Source organism: Eretmochelys imbricata, chromosome 16, assembly GCF_965152235.1.
Source record: "Eretmochelys imbricata isolate rEreImb1 chromosome 16, rEreImb1.hap1, whole genome shotgun sequence".
NCBI lineage: Eukaryota > Metazoa > Chordata > Testudines > Cheloniidae > Eretmochelys > Eretmochelys imbricata.
Genome location: NC_135587.1, coordinates 2,095,557 through 2,112,886, shown reverse-complemented (window position 1 = coordinate 2,112,886; position 17,330 = coordinate 2,095,557). Strand labels below are relative to the sequence as shown.

Sequence of the window (17,330 nt, the reverse complement as noted above, 5' to 3'; positions counted from 1 at the left end):
GTTGATGTTGCGTAGTGTGGACCCCGCGGTAAGTAGATCTAAGCTACGTCGATTTGAGTTACACTAGTCACATAACTCAAATTGTGTACTTAGATTGACTTTTCCCTTTAGTGTAGGCCAGGCCTCAGTCACATGCCTTGTCTCAAAGACTTTACAATCTATAGCCAAGAGAGACCTAGGACAACATTTCAGGAGAGGGAAGGCGATAACTCCTAACTGCTGTACAGAGTACAGTGTACCAGAAGCTTAAGGGCAGGTGTACGCTTAAAACATTGCAGCGGCACAGTTAATCCACCTCCCCAAGAGGCGGTAGCTAGGTTGATAGGAGAAGCCTGCCTGTTGACATAGCACTGCGTACACTGGGTTTTTTTCACACCCCTGAACTACATAGTTATACAAATGTAAATTTGTAGCCTAGACCAGGCTTAAGTGAAGACAAACACATATGACTACCAAAAAAAGATTTCCGAATGCAGTCTTACCGTGAGCACAAACCCTGGATGGATCCTGGCAACCGTGACCTGCTGCTGTTGATTGATATAAAGGAGGATCTTATACTGGATTCCACAAGGAGGGAGGGAGGAGGGGAAAAACAAAAACAAAAATTAAACCTCCCGTCTGTGAAATTCTGGTGTGCACTATGAGAGATAAACTACGGCCCTAATGCTACTGTGATTGCCAAATGCACCAGCAGTAGGTGCATTCAAAGCAATGAAGTTTAACTGCTGAAATGTAAATAGCAGGTTGTACTGTACTCAGCATGAATCTATGCACTTCTGTATTACAGCACGTGCAGAATGTGCATATAGTTTCAACACTTTTCCATACACACTTACTTGGCCTGGAGACTCACCTCACAGCTCTTAAATATTCATTTGCTGACGCACCTGGCTTTGACTATACCAAATCAGCTTTGATTCTTGTTCTGTATCCTGCTTCCTCCTACTGTGCTGCCTAACACAAGGGTGTTAGCACAGTAAGGGTGGCTGAGCTGTCTAGAGGAGCTGTGTTTAGGTCACAGTCTCCTCTAGATGTTGTGCAGCCTAATAGATAGAGCACTGGACTGGAATTCAGGAGACCTGGGTTCTATTCCCAACCCTATCACTGACCTGCTGGGTGACCATAGGCAAGTGATTTCACCTTCAGAAGTCAGACTAGATCGGGGTAATCAATTATTTTTTGTCAAGAGCCAAATTTCTTGGTCAAGGTACAGTCAAGGTCCAGACTCCAGAGAAAACAACAAAATAAGATTTTTGGGTCCTTTCAAAAGAGCGTGGTGGTCCAGATTTGGCCCGTGGTCTGCCCATTGTCTACACCTGGACTAGATGACCACAATAATTCCATCTGACCTTAGAACATATGAACCCTTCAGCACATAAGACTACCTATATGCAAGGGATATGGTAAAGGATGGGTGTTCAACTATAACTTTTAGATTTCTTGACTTTTGAGAATTAACCACGCAGCCATAGTTTTGCATCAACAGTCTGACAATTTCCCAGGCTTTTTTTGTTCATTGAAAGATGAAAAGATCTCCTCAATTCTCTGATGGATCAGGTAGCAAAGGCTAGTGGCTCTCTAGCAATATTAAGTATACACATCACTGGTTTACTGAACAATAGTCAAACAAAGGTTAACAAGTGTGTTAATATTGCAGGCAAAGCATGCAGTTGCACACTTGTGCACACAAATTCCTTTATGAAGGCACGATTTGAGAGAGCCTTAAAAGGTAGTATAAACACCTCCCTTTCATGCCTAGCCAGCCCTCCACTTCCCTGTTCAGCCGAGAATTTTTTGGGGGAGGAGGTTTAAAAAACAAACAAACAAAAACAAACAAACAACCCAAAGGTCTCAAAAGTCAGTTTACTTTAAGAACCATTCAACGGACCAACCCACCCATTTAGGGAGACAACAGAAGAAGGGAAGCTGGAACTAGCAGGGTGCAGGGTAAGAGGCAGCACCAGACCAAGGGCAGATTGGATTTAGGTTATTTCTTTTAATATAGCTTGCTAAATACTCCTTTGTTCTACACTCAGAGTGGCAGATAGTTCTTGAATGCAGCTCCACTCGTATAGCTGATTTTTTTTGTATAAAAAGGTCAAAGAGCATAATTCATATCAATTTGTTTACATGAACTCAATTATAAGGGATATGCATATGTATTTGCTAATGGATCTGAGATCAGGTTCACAGTTTGAAAGCATCCGAACGAATACCAAAATAGCTTTTGCATAAAAAGACTGCAACGGATAGACATTCCGCCTTGTTTAATGCGTTTCCATCTCAGGTGGGAAAATCTATTTACAGTAGCCTTGCTGACTGCTCAGAGAACAGGTGCAGCTGCAAAAGTAGCTGGTGGCTCAGCACCTGAGCTACAAGAAACCTAACAGGGCTGGAAATTACCAAACAGGAATGGTGCTAAAAATGAGAACATGAAAAATGAGAAGCAATTCAGTTTTGCAAAAGATGCGCTTTTAGGTTAGGAGTATGTTAAAGAGAAATGCAGCTTCACTCACTTCTTTGGTAGCATGGTTCCCCACCACAGCTGCTCCATACTTGCCTTGCTTCACATACTGCCCATTTGTGCTAAAAGGCAAAGTAACATAGTCAGCTGCAAATCCATTCCCTCTTCACATTTCTTTGCTGTTTATGAGGAGCTTTTCACCTTGGTATCCAAGGACCACTTCCTATAGGATTCTATGTCAGACTGACGTCTCCTTAACTCAGTAGAACTCAATTTTTTTCGCTTGCCCCAAAACAAGTCATAGGGAACTTAAATCTTGGTGTTTTTTAAACTTGAGTGATCTTTCCACAGCAGAACACAGACCGACAATGTATAGTTTTAGTACTAGGCTCCCCACTCTGGTTTTCAAAGGTGTGAATTTAGCATTGATAAAGAGCATCTGACAGAGTTAGTCACAAACAGTGCAATTACTGTCCCTCAATCAAAACATGTAACACCCCTCACTGCTTAAGTCCTGGGCTTCCCAGACATCTGGCAATGGACCATGTACTCCTAACCTGCAGAACACAGATGTTCCATTCATAGGCTTTTTTGACCCAAGAATTGTACCAAATCACGTGGCATTTGTGCAGTGGGGACACAGACATAAAAATCCCTTTCCTCGCCCCAAAATATTTTCCTCTTGCGACAAAACCTGAAAATTGGAGTCCAGGTCTCTAGCAATGAAAAGCCAGCGCAGGAACTCTCAGCTCGGCCCACTATGGTACTTACTATCGAAAGGCATGAACTGCTGTGGCGACAAATACCGATGGGGCTGCTGAAGCCGCCGTGGTTGTAGGCATCTTCTGGGTTGGCTGGCCTGCTGAAGAATAAACCAGAGAGAGAAAGGACAGCAGTGGAACTTTCTTCACAATTGGAATTGACCAACATGCTTCAAAATACAATAGTGTTAAGTTTAAGATTGCATTAATTTGTCTACTGTAGACAGATTATCAAACTAATAGCAAGGTGCATGTAGACTGACCCAGATCATAGACTATCAAGGCTGGAAGAGACCTCAAGAGGTCATCTAGTCCAATCCCCTGCTCAAACCAGGACCAATCCCCAACTAAATCATCCCAGCCAGGGCTTTGTCAAGTCTGACCTCAAAGGAAGGAAATTCCACCACCTCCCTAGGTAACGCATTCCAGTGCTTCACCACCCTCCTAGTGAAAATGGTTTTCCTAAAATCCAACCTAAACCTCCCCCACTGCAACTTGAGACCATTACTCCTTGTTCTGCCATCTGCTACCACTGAGAACAGTCTAGAGCCATCCTCTTTGCAACCCCCCCCGCAGGTAGTTGAAAGCAGCTATCAAATCCCCCCTCATTCTTCTCTTTTGCAAACTAAATAATCCTGGTTCCCTCAGCCTGTCCTCATAAATCATGTGCTCCACCTCCTAATAATTTTTGTTATCCTCCGCTGGACTCTTCCCAATTTTTCTACATCCTTCTTGTAGTGTGGGGCCCAAAACTGGACACAATGCTCCAGATGAGGCCTCACCAATGTTGAACAGAGGGGAATGATCATGCTCCTACTTATACTGTTAGCCTTCTTGGCAACAAGGGCACACTGTTGACTCATATCCAGCTTCTCATCCACCGTAACCCCAGGACCTTTTCTACAGAACTCCTGCCAAGCCACTCGGTCCCTAGTCTGTAGCAGTGCATGGGATTCTTCCCTCCTAAGTGCAGGATTCTGCACTTGTCCTTGTTGAACCTCATCAGATTTCTTTTGGCCCAATCCTTTAATTTGCCTATGTCCCTCTGTATCCTATCCCTACCCTCCAGCGTATCTACCACTCCTCCCAGTTTAGTGTCATCTACAAACTTGCTGAGGGTGCAATCCACGCCATCCTCCAGTTCATTAATGAAGATATTGAACAAAACCAGCCCCAGGACCAACCCTTGGGGCATTCTGCTTGATACTGGCTGCCAACTAGACATGGAGCCATTGATCACTAGCCGTTGAGCCTGACAGTCTAGCCAGCTTTCTATCCACCTTATCGTCCATTCATCCAGCCCATACTACTTTAAGTTGCTGGCAAGAATACTGTGGGAGACCGTATAAAAGCTTTGCTAAAGTCAAGGAATAACACGTCCACTGCTTTCCCCTCATCCACAGGGCCAGATGGTGAATCCATTTTTGTATTTACCTAGAACTAGCCCTTACCAATGCAAAGAACCAAATTCAGAAGAGAAACAGGAGTCAGAGAGCTGTTCTTTGCCCATCAACTGCCACTAGTGCAACTAGAGTTGTTGCAAAGCTGTTGCTGCAGCAAATAACAAATGGAGAGTCAGAGGGGACAGCAACTGACAGAATTATTGGGATAGCTATCATTATGATTTTACCCAGGTAATAGATAATCTAACCAAAAGGTCACTGTGCAACAGTATTAAGGGTCTCCATTTCCCAAACAAGCAAAGGAAACTACCAAGGCTGAAGTTCAATCCTTAGTTTACCTAGAGTTTAGAATAGAACAGGGTTCCTTGCTTGGGGCTTGTCTGTAAGCAGACTTTGTGTGCAGCAAACCAGGGTGTAAATCTACAGTAAACCAGCCTGCTGTGCACTAAGTGTCCGTGTGGACCCTACTACTGTGCACTAGGAGTTTCTACTGCATGTTGACCTACTGCTGTTTAACAGCGTAATAGGTCAAAGTGCAAAAAGGGAAATTCTAGTGCGCAACAGCAGGGTCTACACGATCACATTATGTGCAGCAGGCTGAGGCGCTCTCGATACATACCGTTACTTACCATGCACTAAGTCTCCATACAGACAAGCCCCAAGACAAGGGACCCTGTTCTATGCTGAACTCTCACTTACTCAGCTGTAAGATAAAGCTAAAATTTGTTCACGTTTTGTGAAGAGCTTTGGGTGAAATACTATAGAAATGCTATGTATTGATAAAAAGGGAAAACGTGCTTACTGACCTCTCAACAGGTCTATGGTCTGTTCCAATTACAACAGTGATCGGTCACAACAGCAGCAACCAAACCTTTACTTTGCATTTTTACACACCCCGAGCAGCTGTTTTACTATTCATACTGTACAGTGAAGTACAGACTGTAATGTACTGTATAATTTGAAAAACTGCTTGCCAGCACACACACACTGAAAATTATACAAGCATTGTGCATCATAAAATGAATATTGATGGCTAATACTTCACTGCCATCTTACATGTACTGTAGAAGGAACAATATATTGAAGGAATTATGGATGCTAGTTACAGTACATCAGGTCAGGCAAGTTTTGTTACTTGAAGGGACTTAACACAAAACATTCTTGAAGTTATTTAGGTGTTGTATTAATTGAGATAGAATACACATGGGCTAAAGGTGTTAACATAAGGCAATCACAGTCCAACGTTAAACAAGGTTCGAGGTTTGGTTTACAGAGATCTCAGCCTGCTTAGTACCATGGCAAACAATTAAAATCCTTTTAACTTTTTATTAAAGATACAGAAAAGGAAAAAGTTGAAGCATTTGAAAAGTACTAAGTAAGGCTTTCATTTTAACAACATCCCTTGTTCCCTTTTCCTTCCAAAATCTCTCTCCAGCTAAAGGGAAACACGCTTGTCTGACAGACTGTTAGGTGGTATTAAAGATGGAATGACTGTCCTTTGGAGGAAAAGAGAAGTTAGTTGAGATGGACTGGAGCTGTTGTTCTGAAGGTCAATTCTGTTTCCTAGAAAGAAAACCACACACAGGAGGGGAGAGAAAAAGAACAGCAAGAGAGAAAATGCAGCTTCTATCTCTGGTGAGGTTATGTGGGTAGTTATGTTCCTGAAAAATGCGACTTTAAGCGAAACAATGTTAAGCGAATCCTATTTCCCCATAAAAATTAATATAAATGGGGGGGATTAGGTTCCAGGGAAATGTTTTTCACCAGACAAAAGACACATATATATATATCACACATACACACACACACTCTGTGTGTGTGTAAGTTTTAAACAAACAATTTAATACTGGTACACAGCGATGATGACTGTGAAGCTTGGTTGAGGTGGTGAAGTCAGAAGGTGGGATATTTCCCAGGGAATGCCTTACTGCTAAATGATAAACTAGCAATCAGCTGAGTCCTCAAGGGTTAATCAACTGTTGTTAATATGACAGGTTTCAGAGTAACAGCCGTGTTAGTCTGTATTCGCAAAAAGAAAAGGAGTACTTGTGGCACCTTAGAGACTAACCAATTTATTTGAGCATAAGCTTTCATGAGCTACAGCTCACTTCATCAGATGCATACTGTGGAAAGTGTAGAAGATCTTTTTATACACACAAAGCATGAAAAAATACCCTCCCCCCACCACTCTCCTGCTGGTAATAGCTTATCTAAAGTGATCACTCTCCTTACAATGTGTATGATAATCAAGTTGGGCCATTTCCAGCACAAATACAGGTTTTAACAACATCCAACACCACCAACATTCCACACAAAGATGGACTACAAGCCATCAAGAACACTATCCCTGATAATGTCACGGCTAACCCGGTGGCTGATCTTTGTGACTTTGTCCTTACCCATAACTATTTTACATTTGGGGACAATGTATACCTTCAAATCAGCGGCACTGCTATGGGTACCCGCATGGCCCCACAGTATGCTAACATTTTTATGGCTGACTTAGAACAACGCTTCCTCAGCTCTCGTCCCCTAACGCCCCTACTCTACTTGCGCTATATTGATGACATCTTCATCATCTGGACCCATGGAAAAGAAGCCCTTGAGGAATTCCACCATGATTTCAACAATTTCCATCCCACCATCATAGAATCATAGAATATCCGGGTTGGAAGGGACCTCAGGAGGTCATCTAGTCCAACCCCCTGCTCAAACCAGGACCAATCCCCAATTAAATCATCCCAGCCAGGGCTTTGTCAAGCCTCACCTTAAAAACTTTTAAGGAAGGAGATTCTACCACCTCCCTAGGTAACGCATTCCAGTGTTTCACCACCCTCCTAGTGAAAAAAATTTTCCTAATATCCAACCTAAACCTCCCCCACTGCAACTTGAGACCATTACTCCTTGTCCTGTCCTCTTCTACCACTGAGAATAGTCTAGAACCATCCTCTCTGGAACCACCTCTCAGGTAGTTGAAAGCAGCTATCAAATCCCCCCTCATTATTCTCTTCTGCAGACTAAACAATCCCAATTCCCTCAGCCTCTCCTCATAAGTCATGTGTTCCAGCCTCCTAATCATCAACCTCAGCCTGGTCCAGTCCACACAAGAGATCCACTTCCTGGACACTACAGTGTTAATAAACGAAGGTCACATAAACACCACCCTATACCAGAAACCTACTGACCGCTATTCCTACCTACATGCCTCCAGCTTTCACCCTGACCACACCACACGATCCATCGTCTACAGCCAAGCTCTGCGATACAACCGCATTTGCTCCAACCCCTCAGACAGAGACAAACACCTACAAGATCTCTATCAAGCATTCTTACAACTACAATACCCACCTGCGGAAGTGAAGAAACAGATTGATAGAGCCAGAAGAGTTCCCAGAAGTCACCTACTACAGGACAGGCCTAACAAAGAAAATAACAGAACGCCACTAGCCGTCACCTTCAGCCCCCAACTAAAACCCCTCCAACGCATTATTAAGGATCTACAACCTATCCTGAAGGATGACCCAACACTCTCACAAATCTTGGGAGACAGGCCAGTCCTTGCCTAAGACAGCCCCCCAACCTGAAGCAAATACTCATCAGCAACCACATACCACACAACAGAACCACTAACCCAGGAACCTATCCTTGCAACAAAGCCCGTTGCCAACTGTGCCCACATATCTATTCAGGGGACACCATCACAGGGCCTAATAACATCAGCCACACTATCAGAGGCTTGTTCACCTGCACATCCACCAATGTGATATATGCCATCATGTGCCAGCAATGCCCCTCTGCCATGTACATTGGTCAAACTGGACAGTCTCTATGTAAAAGAATAAATGGACACAAATCAGATGTCAAGAATTATAACATTCATAAACCAGTCGGAGAACACTTCAATCTCTCTGGTCACGCGATTACAGACATGAAAGTTGCGATATTACAACAAAAAAACTTCAAATCCAGACTCCAGCGAGAGACTGCTGAATTGGAATTCATTTGCAAATTGGATACAATTAACTTAGGCTTGAATAGAGACTGGGAGTGGCTAAGTCATTATGCAAGGTAACTTATTTCCCCTTGTTTTTTCCTACCCCCGCCCCTCCTCAGACGTTCTTGTTAAACCCTGGATTTGTGCTGGAAATGGCCCAACTTGATTATCATACACATTGTAAGGAGAGTGATCACTTTAGATAAGCAATTACCAGCAGGAGAGTGGGGTGGGGGGGAGGTATTTTTTCATGCTTTGTGTGTATAAAAAGATCTTCTACACTTTCCACAGTATGCATCTGATGAAGTGAGCTGTAGCTCATGAAAGCTTATGCTCAAATAAATTGGTTAGTCTCTAAGGTGCCACAAGTACTCCTTTTCTTGTTGTTAATATAGCCTCACAATCTACAAGGCAACACGAATGGAAGGAGGGGAGACAGCATGGCAGACAGAGACAGAAAACGTGTGTAAGTGTAAAAGAAAGAGGGAGATGCGCATTGCCCCTTTAAGTATGCTGACCCCACTCTAAGTACACTGCCTTTTTAAGTAGATCAGCAAATTGAGACAGAAGTTGCTGCCAGGAAGCTCCCTCCGTCCTGAGCCCTGTTGTGTCCCTCCCTGCTCTACAGAGATAGGGTAAGTGGGGTGCAGGAGCAGGGGGGAGGGGGACACCCAGACATTAGCTCCCCTCTTCCTGCCCCGCACAGCAAGCAGAAGGATCCGGGGAGCAGCTCCAAGGCAGAGGGCAGGAGCAGCACATAGCAGTGCGGGGGACGGACGGACAGCTGAACTGCTGGCAATTGATAGCCTGCTGGGTGGCTGCCGCACATGAAACTTAGGGGAGTGGGGAGCTGATGGGGGGCTGCCGGTCCACCCTGGTTCCAAACCCCAACCAGCTAGCTCCAACAGGCTGCTTTTCCTGCAAGCAGTGGACAAAGCAGGCGGTTGCCAAAGGACGTTATAAGAGACCATTGCGCAACTTTCAACGAGCATGTTCTCCAATTGATCAGCAACGTAACATCGAAACAACATTAACTGGGACCACTTTAAGTGAGGAGTTACCGTACAGGTCAATCACATGATCTGATGAGCTACTCAGAGACTTGATAAACTTGTACCAGCATTGGGCTATTTAAAGCACTGCCTTTCATTGCCTCTCTGGTCACAAGCTAACAGCAGTGTCACAAAATATACAATCTTAGTTGGCTAAACCAGACTCATTAAACAGAAGAAAAAATTAGAGGGATAGGAAAGACAAGAAATAAGAGGGGAAGGTGGTGGGCAAGGGGAGTGTCACATCCCAGGGGGGTTTTGGATTTCAGCCAGTGGAGGTCTCAATGCCATCTGGCTCCCTCGCTCTTTTGGCCCAGTCTAGTCAAGACAACTTTCAGGATCAGTATGGCAGCCAAGAAGGTGAAGCTTGCTGCAGTAGCCATTTTTTCCTCCCCAAAGTCTCTTTATGGAACCAGAAAGGAAGTGATGGGCAGAATAGCCCGTCCTTTCATCATTTTATCCACCAGTTGAGCCTAGTTTCCAACACACCAATTTCAGTTCACTAATTTATGGTCCACACTTTTCTTGTCTCCCTACCTAGCATGATCTTAACACAGGAGAACTTTTTGTTTGGACTAATTCAGCCTCCCTTTCACAACTTTTCCCATCAACATTTGTTCTTGCAGATTATTGTGACATCTTATGAACTACTTTTTACAATTAAACTCACAGTTAGAATAAATTTGTAGGCCCAACCATCAGTGCTTAACTCCCACTGAAGTCAGTAGCAGTTAGATACGTTTAAATATCTGGCCCTTCGTATACCAATTTTTAATGGGACCAAAAGGTAAGTGATGTAAAACAAGAACATGCACCTTTAAAAAAAAAAAAGGCTTGCTGCGCTGTGATGAGGGAATTAGAACCTCATATTTCTGGTGGGCAGGACACGAACTCGCTGTGCATGCACACCCTGATGCTCTACATGATTCAACGGACCAGGCAGGTATTGAAATATAACAAGAGAGGGTTTTCTGGACCCCAAAGAGCAGAGCATTTAATACTCAGCCTAGTCAGAAGAACAAACATGACCTTCAGCATGCTCAGTGCAAACACACACGCAGAGTAAAATACATGCACCTTTAATAATTTGGCTATTTCAGGCACTTTTAATGCCTCAAAACAGCCTATGTTTTTACTAGGAGCTAGCCAACCAATACAAATAAACTAATGGAAACAAAGCTATCCTCATTTACTATCTGGTCCAAGAAGAGGATTTCCCAACAGCAAGCTAAGCAGAATTATAGATGCCTTAAGAGTCTATAATGGAGAATTTGACAAAGTTAGAGGGCTGCAAAGAGCCATTGAAACACAGATCTGGGCCATCCTGAATCAGCTCATTATATATCAGCTCCCAGCAGCAATTATTGGTATTAGGCAGCATGAAGAGACTGATCTCTGGCCTAAGCCTCAATCTGCAGCAAGCAGATGTTTGCATTGACAATTTAGAACCGTGCAAAGTTGTCAGGAGAAGGTGCTCAAGTTTTGGTAGTTGGTACTTTCGGTAACTGAGAAAACAGTCTGGCATTTCAAGATTCAAGCCTTAGCCGGATCTTTCTGGTGAACTGCTCAGCAGTGAAAGAGTTAATATTGAAATTTAAATTGCCATCTTAGGCCTGGTCTACACTTGGGGGGGAGGGGGGAGGGAATTGAACTAAATTACGCAACTTCAGCTACATGAATAACATAGCTGAAGTCGATGTACTTAGATCTACTTACTGCAGTGTCTTCACTGCGGTAGGTCGACTGCTGACACTCCCGTCGACACTTCTTGCTCTGGTGGAGTACCGGAGATGACGGGAGAGTGCTCGGCGGTTGATTTATTGCGTCTTCAACTAGACGTGATAAATTGACCCCCAATGGATTGATCACTCCTGAGGTAAGTGTAGACATGCCCTAAGTTTCATAGTTACCAGCCCATTGAGACAATTGGGGCAGTTCAGAGTTGTCAGATTGAGTCTGGAGACAGCTTGAAACTATGAGACAACCTTGGATTTTTAAAGTTATTTACATTTAGTTAATATTTTCAATACTCTCTTCAGCACCTTGCAGACTGGAAACTTTAAGTGAGAGCTTATACTCCTGAGCACTATTTTGTTGCAAGAGCCTGTGGCAAATTCCAAGGCACCTTAAAAATACAAAAGGCCTACTGCTGTATGTTATTTATTAAAAGACAGCTACTGAGTTAGTTGGCTGTTAGTCTTGGCCTTAGTTCTCTTTTCTAGCTAGCAGCACACATGCCTAGAGGGTTTGCTATTCATGTGTGTACCCAGTTATCATGTGTTCATAGGATCTGATCTATGCCCCAGCCTGTAACCAATCCCTTGGGAGGGACCCCTTTAGTGTGCCAGACTCCAGGGTTCCACACAGTTCCAGAGGGGCAGGCCCATGGCCTCCACAGCTCCAAAACTGGGTCTTTGGGTGCTTGCAATCCCTCTTAGGGGCTCCCTGCAGGCAAGACAGACAACTGTAGGAGACTTGTTCTGTACCTTTTCTCAGCAGCGACATCAGGCAGCCTTTTCAAAACAATGTAATAATTTGTTAGTCACCTGGCATACGGAATCTGAAAGTCCTTAGGTCTACATAGAGAAGCAAAGGTTAAGACACAGCAAATTCTAGGGCACTCTTGAGCCATGTTGCTGCAGAAAAAAGTCTCTGCTTCCCTTCTGTCTCTGTTCTTTTGTCTTAACCCCACGAGAGCCCTGTGTCTGTGAGTTTAGCTCTTACCACAGCCACCTAACATCAATGTCTCCAGCTCAGGGCCTTTGCTCTGCTTCCCTGAGAGCAGAGTTAGGCCCGATCTACACTACCAGTTTATGTAGGATTTAGCAGTGTTAAATCCGAATAAACCCTGCACCCGTCCACACAACGAAGCCATTTTTTCAACATAAAGGGCTCTTAAAACAGATTTCTGTACTCCTCCCCAGTGAGGGGATTAGCGCTGAAATCGACATCGCCATTTCGAATTAGGGTTAGTGTGGACGCAATTCAAAGGTATTGGCCTCTGGGAGCTATCCCACAGTGCACCATTGTGACCGCTCTGGACAGCGCTCTGAACTCGGATGGACTGGCTAGGTGTACAGGAAAAGCCCCGGGAACTTTTGAATCTCATTTCCTGTTTGGCCAGGCGAGCTCATCAGCACAGGTGACCATGCAGTCCCAGAATCGAAAAAGAGCTCCAGCATGGACCTAACGGGAAGTACTGAATCTGATCGCTGTATGGGGAGAGGAATCCGTGCTATCAGAACTACATTCCAAAAGACGAAATGCCAAAACATTTCAAAAAATCTCCCAGGCCATGAGGGACAGAGGCTACATCAGGGACGCAACACAGTGCCGTGTGAAAGTTAAGGAGCTCAGACAAGCGTACCAGAAAACCAAAGAATCAAACGGACGCTCCGGGACAGAGCCCCAGACATACCGCTTCCACGCTGAACTGCATGCAATTCTAGGGGAGGCCGCCACCGCTACCCCACCCCGTCCATGATGGGACACTCTCCACCATGCCTGAGGATTTTGTGGATGGGGAAGATGAGGAGGAGGAGCTTGAGGAGAGCACACCATTCTCTCCAACAGCCAGGATCTTTTTATCACCCTGACTGAAATACCCTCCCAACCCAACCAAGCTGGAGAAGGGACCTCTGGTGAGTGTACCTTTTTAAATATAATACATGTTATAAAAGCAAGCGTTTAATGATTAAGTAGCCTTGAGGACTTGGGATGCATTCGTGACCAGTACTGCTACTGGAAAAGTCTGTTAACACGTCTGGGGATGGAGCAGAAATCCTCCAGGGACATCTCCGTGAAGCTCTCCTGGAGGTGCCTGTTTGCCTGTGGCTGAAAAGAAATCCTCCCCGCAGTTAGCCACACGGGGAGGATTTTCCTTCCCTCCTACCCTCCTCCCACACCCCACCCAGGCTACCTTGTGAGTTATCTCCCTATTTTTATAATCAATTAATAAAGAATACAGGTTTTTTAAACGATAGTGACTTTATTTCCTTTGCAAGCAAGCTGTGATCGAAGGGGGGAGAGCGGGTGGCTTACAGGGAATTTAGAGGCAATCAAGGGGGTGGGTTTTCATCAAGGAGAAACAAACAGAAGTGTCACACAGTACCCTGGCCAGTCATGAAACTGGTTTTCAAAACTTCTCTGATGCGCACCACTTCCTGCTGTGCTCTTCTAACCGCCCTGGTGTCTGGCTGTGCGTATTCAGCAGCCAGGCGATTTGCCTCAACCTCCCACCCCGCCACAAACGTCTTCCCCCTTACTCTCAGAGATTGTGGAGCACACAGCAAGCAGCAATAACAATGGGAATATTGGGTTCGGTGAGGTCTGAGAGAGTCAGTAAACTGCGCCAGCTACCCTTTAAATGTCCAAATGCACATTCTACCACCATTCTGCACTTGCTCAGCCTATAGTTGAGCAGCTCCTGACTACTGTCCAGGGTGTCTGTGTACGGCTTCATGAGCCAGGGCATTAAGGGGTAGGCTGGGTCCCCAAGGATAATTATAGGCATTTCAACATCCCCAACAGTTATTTTCTGGTCTGGGAAGTAAATCCCTTCCTGCAGCCGTTTAAACAGACCAGAGTTCCTGCAGACGCGAGCTTCATGAACCTTTCCCAGCCATCCCACGTTGATGTTGGTGAAACGTCCCTTGTGATCCACCAGTGCTTGCAGCACCATTGAAAGGTACCCCTTGCAGTTTATGTACTGGCTGCCCTGATGGTTTGGTCCCAAGATAGGGACATGCATTCCGTCTATAGCCCCACCACAGTTAGGGAATCCCATTGCAGCAAAGCCATCCACTATGACCTGCACATTTCCCAGAGTTACTACCTTTGATAGCAGCAGCTCAATGATTGCGTTGGCTACTTGCATCACAGCAACCCCCACAGTAGATTTGCCACTCCAAATTGATTACCAACTGACTGGTAGCTGTCCGGCATTGCAAGCTTCTACAGGGATATTGCCACTCGCTTGTGAACTGTGAGGGCTGCTCTCATCTTGGTATTCTTGCGCTTCAGGGCCAGGGAAAGCAAGTCACAAAGTTCCATGAAAGTACCCTTACGCATGCAAAAGTTTCGGAGCCCCTAGGAATCATCCCAGACCTGCAACACTATGTGGTCCCACCACGCTGTGCTTGTTTCCCGGGCCCAGAATCAGCGTTCCACAGCATGAGCCTGCCCCATTAACACCATGATCTCCAAATTGCGGGGGAACGTGGTTTTAGAGAAAAGTGTGTTCATGTCCTCATCAACGTGCTGCCGTCGCCTCCTCGCCTGGTTTTTCAGGTGCTGGTTCTGCACACACTGCACGATAATGCATGAGGTGTTTACAATGGTCATAACTGCTGCGGTGAGCTGAACGGGCTCCATGCTTGCTGTGCTATGGCATCTGCTCCTGCTCGGGCAATCCAGGGAAAAGGGTGCAAAATGATTGTTTGCTGTTGCTCTGATGGAGGGAGGGGCGACTGACAACATGGCTTACAGGGTTGGCTTACAGGGAATTAAAATCAACAAGGGGGGTGACTTTGGGAGAAACAGAATGGGCCCCTCAAGGATAAAACTCAAAACTGGGTTTAGCAGGCCATTGATTTCACGGAGGGAGGGAGGAGAAAATGAATACAAAACAAATCTGGTCTATTTCTTGTTTTGACCCACTTCATCTATCTTTATACATCTTGCTGGCAGCAGACTGTGCAGTACGACTGCTAGCCATCTCCTGGGTGCTCAGCAGAAGACGGTGCAGTATGACTGCTGGTCATCGTCGTCTGCTGGCTGTAGATTAAAAGACAGTGCATTGCCGGTAGGACTGAATCGCCATGAGACGAAACTTAAAAGGGAAATAACCTGGCTGAGTCACTCCCATGTTTGCCCAGGCACCCCTGACCTTATCGAGGTCAGTTAAAAGAACACCCTGGACTACGTGGACGATGGCTACCAGTCATACTGCACTGTCTGCTGCCAAAAGGCAATAAATTGCTGCTGTGTAGCAATGCAGTACCACGTCTGCCAGCACCCAGGAGACATACAGTGATGGTTAGCTGAGCGGGCTCCATGCTTGCTGGGGTATGGCATCTGCACAGGTAACTCAGGAAAAAAGGCTCAAGATGATTGTCTGCCCTTGCTTTCACGGAGGGAGGGAGGGAGGGAACAGGGGCCTGACGATATGTATCCAGAACCTCCCACGACAATGTTTTAGACCCATCAGGCACTGGGATTTCTACCCAGAATTCAAATGGGCGGCGGAGACTACGGGAACTGTGGGATAGTTACCCACAGTGCAATGTTCCGGAAGTCGACGGTTGCCTCGGTACTGTGGACACACTCTGCTGACTACAGGCACTTAGAGCATTTGTGTGGGAACACACACAATCGACTGTATAAAAACGCTTTCTACAAAACCAACTTCTATAAATTTGACCTAATTTCGTAGTATAGACAAGGCCTAAGATGGTGAATCTCCTTCCTCTGAGGTGTTGGTTGTGAAGTGTGAATGTTCCGGATACTGGGGTTTCCATTGCATAGTCTAGATTTTCTGGTCACATGTGTAGACTTTGTTCAGTTTGTTAACACTCTGTCCCATCCCTTCTCTTCACACTCAGTGCATAGTGCTGCAAAGCCCAGAGGGAAACTGAGGCATGTATCAGAATAATAAAAATTGCTAAAATTCACACATTCATCACACCAGTTACTTACTTGCCGCTGGTTGGCCTTTTTTAGGCTGTTTTGGTGCTGTATATTGGAAGAATTCATTTCCATGGACTGACACTGTCTGATCCAATCCAAAGAGAGAGGCCAATCTGGTGCTGCTAAGAGAAAAGAAATAATTCATTTTGTTTACAGGACAGTTCTTTCCTTATTTTTTAAAGAACGGGGAAGTTGCTAACTTTAAATTGTACCAAGATATAAAGTGTCACTTGCTGTTTTAGAGACCTGCAGTTGGATTGAAATAAAATAGCTTAGTACTGACTAATCGACTACTAAATTTGGAAAAAGCTGGAGTTTTAGATGCACAAAATCATTTTAACTATTTGTAGTGGGGGATTAGAGAGAACGTCCATTTTATTATGCTTCCCCAAACCTAATACACACTCAAGATTGAGAGAACAACAAAACTGAATTGCTCCATATTAGCAAGGATGCACACTGGTATACCCCAGGGACCCCAACTGTACACATTTATAGACAATGGAGATACAGGAGTTAAGGATGTAAGGCACTTTTTAAACACAAGTTTTTTAAAAAAGCAGAGAAGAAATTAAGAGCATTTCCTTTGAGTGCTCTAACCCAAACAGTAGCAAGCTAGATTCATAGATATTAAGGTCAGAAGGGACCACTATGATCTGACCTCCTGCACAATGCAGGCCACAGAATCTCACCCACCCACTCCTGTTATAAACCTCTCACCTACGTCTGAGCTACTGAAGTCCTCAGATCATGGTTTAAAGACTTCAAGGAGCAGAGAATCCTCCAGCAAGTGATCTGTGCCCCATGCTACAGAGGAAGGCAAAAAACCTCCAGGGCCTCTGCCAATCTGCCCTGGAGGAAAATTCCTTCCGGACCCCAAATATGGTAATCAGCTGAACCCTGAGCATATAGGCAAGATTCACCAGCCAGATACCCAGGAAAGAATTCTCTGTAGTAACTCAGATCCCA

At 44.9% G+C, this 17,330-nt stretch overlaps 1 protein-coding gene across 6 annotated transcripts in view; it reads right to left on the bottom strand.

Moving 5' to 3' along the window:
* Positions 1-17,330, bottom strand: part of FKBP15 (FKBP prolyl isomerase family member 15) — an 88,188-nt gene that overhangs the window by 61,810 nt on the left and 9,048 nt on the right. For 2 of the 6 annotated variants that reach the window (XM_077835522.1, XM_077835528.1), the window contains exons 2-5: positions 16,371-16,483; positions 3,236-3,326; positions 2,517-2,586; positions 483-557 (exon numbers count right to left, since the gene is read on the bottom strand). In XM_077835522.1, coding sequence (XP_077691648.1) covers positions 483-557; positions 2,517-2,586; positions 3,236-3,326; positions 16,371-16,483 — 349 coding nt within the window. The remainder of the gene's footprint in view (positions 1-482; positions 558-2,516; positions 2,587-3,235; positions 3,327-16,370; positions 16,484-17,330) is intronic. The other 4 variants (XM_077835523.1, XM_077835526.1, XM_077835524.1 and 1 more) reach the window with 3 other exon arrangements.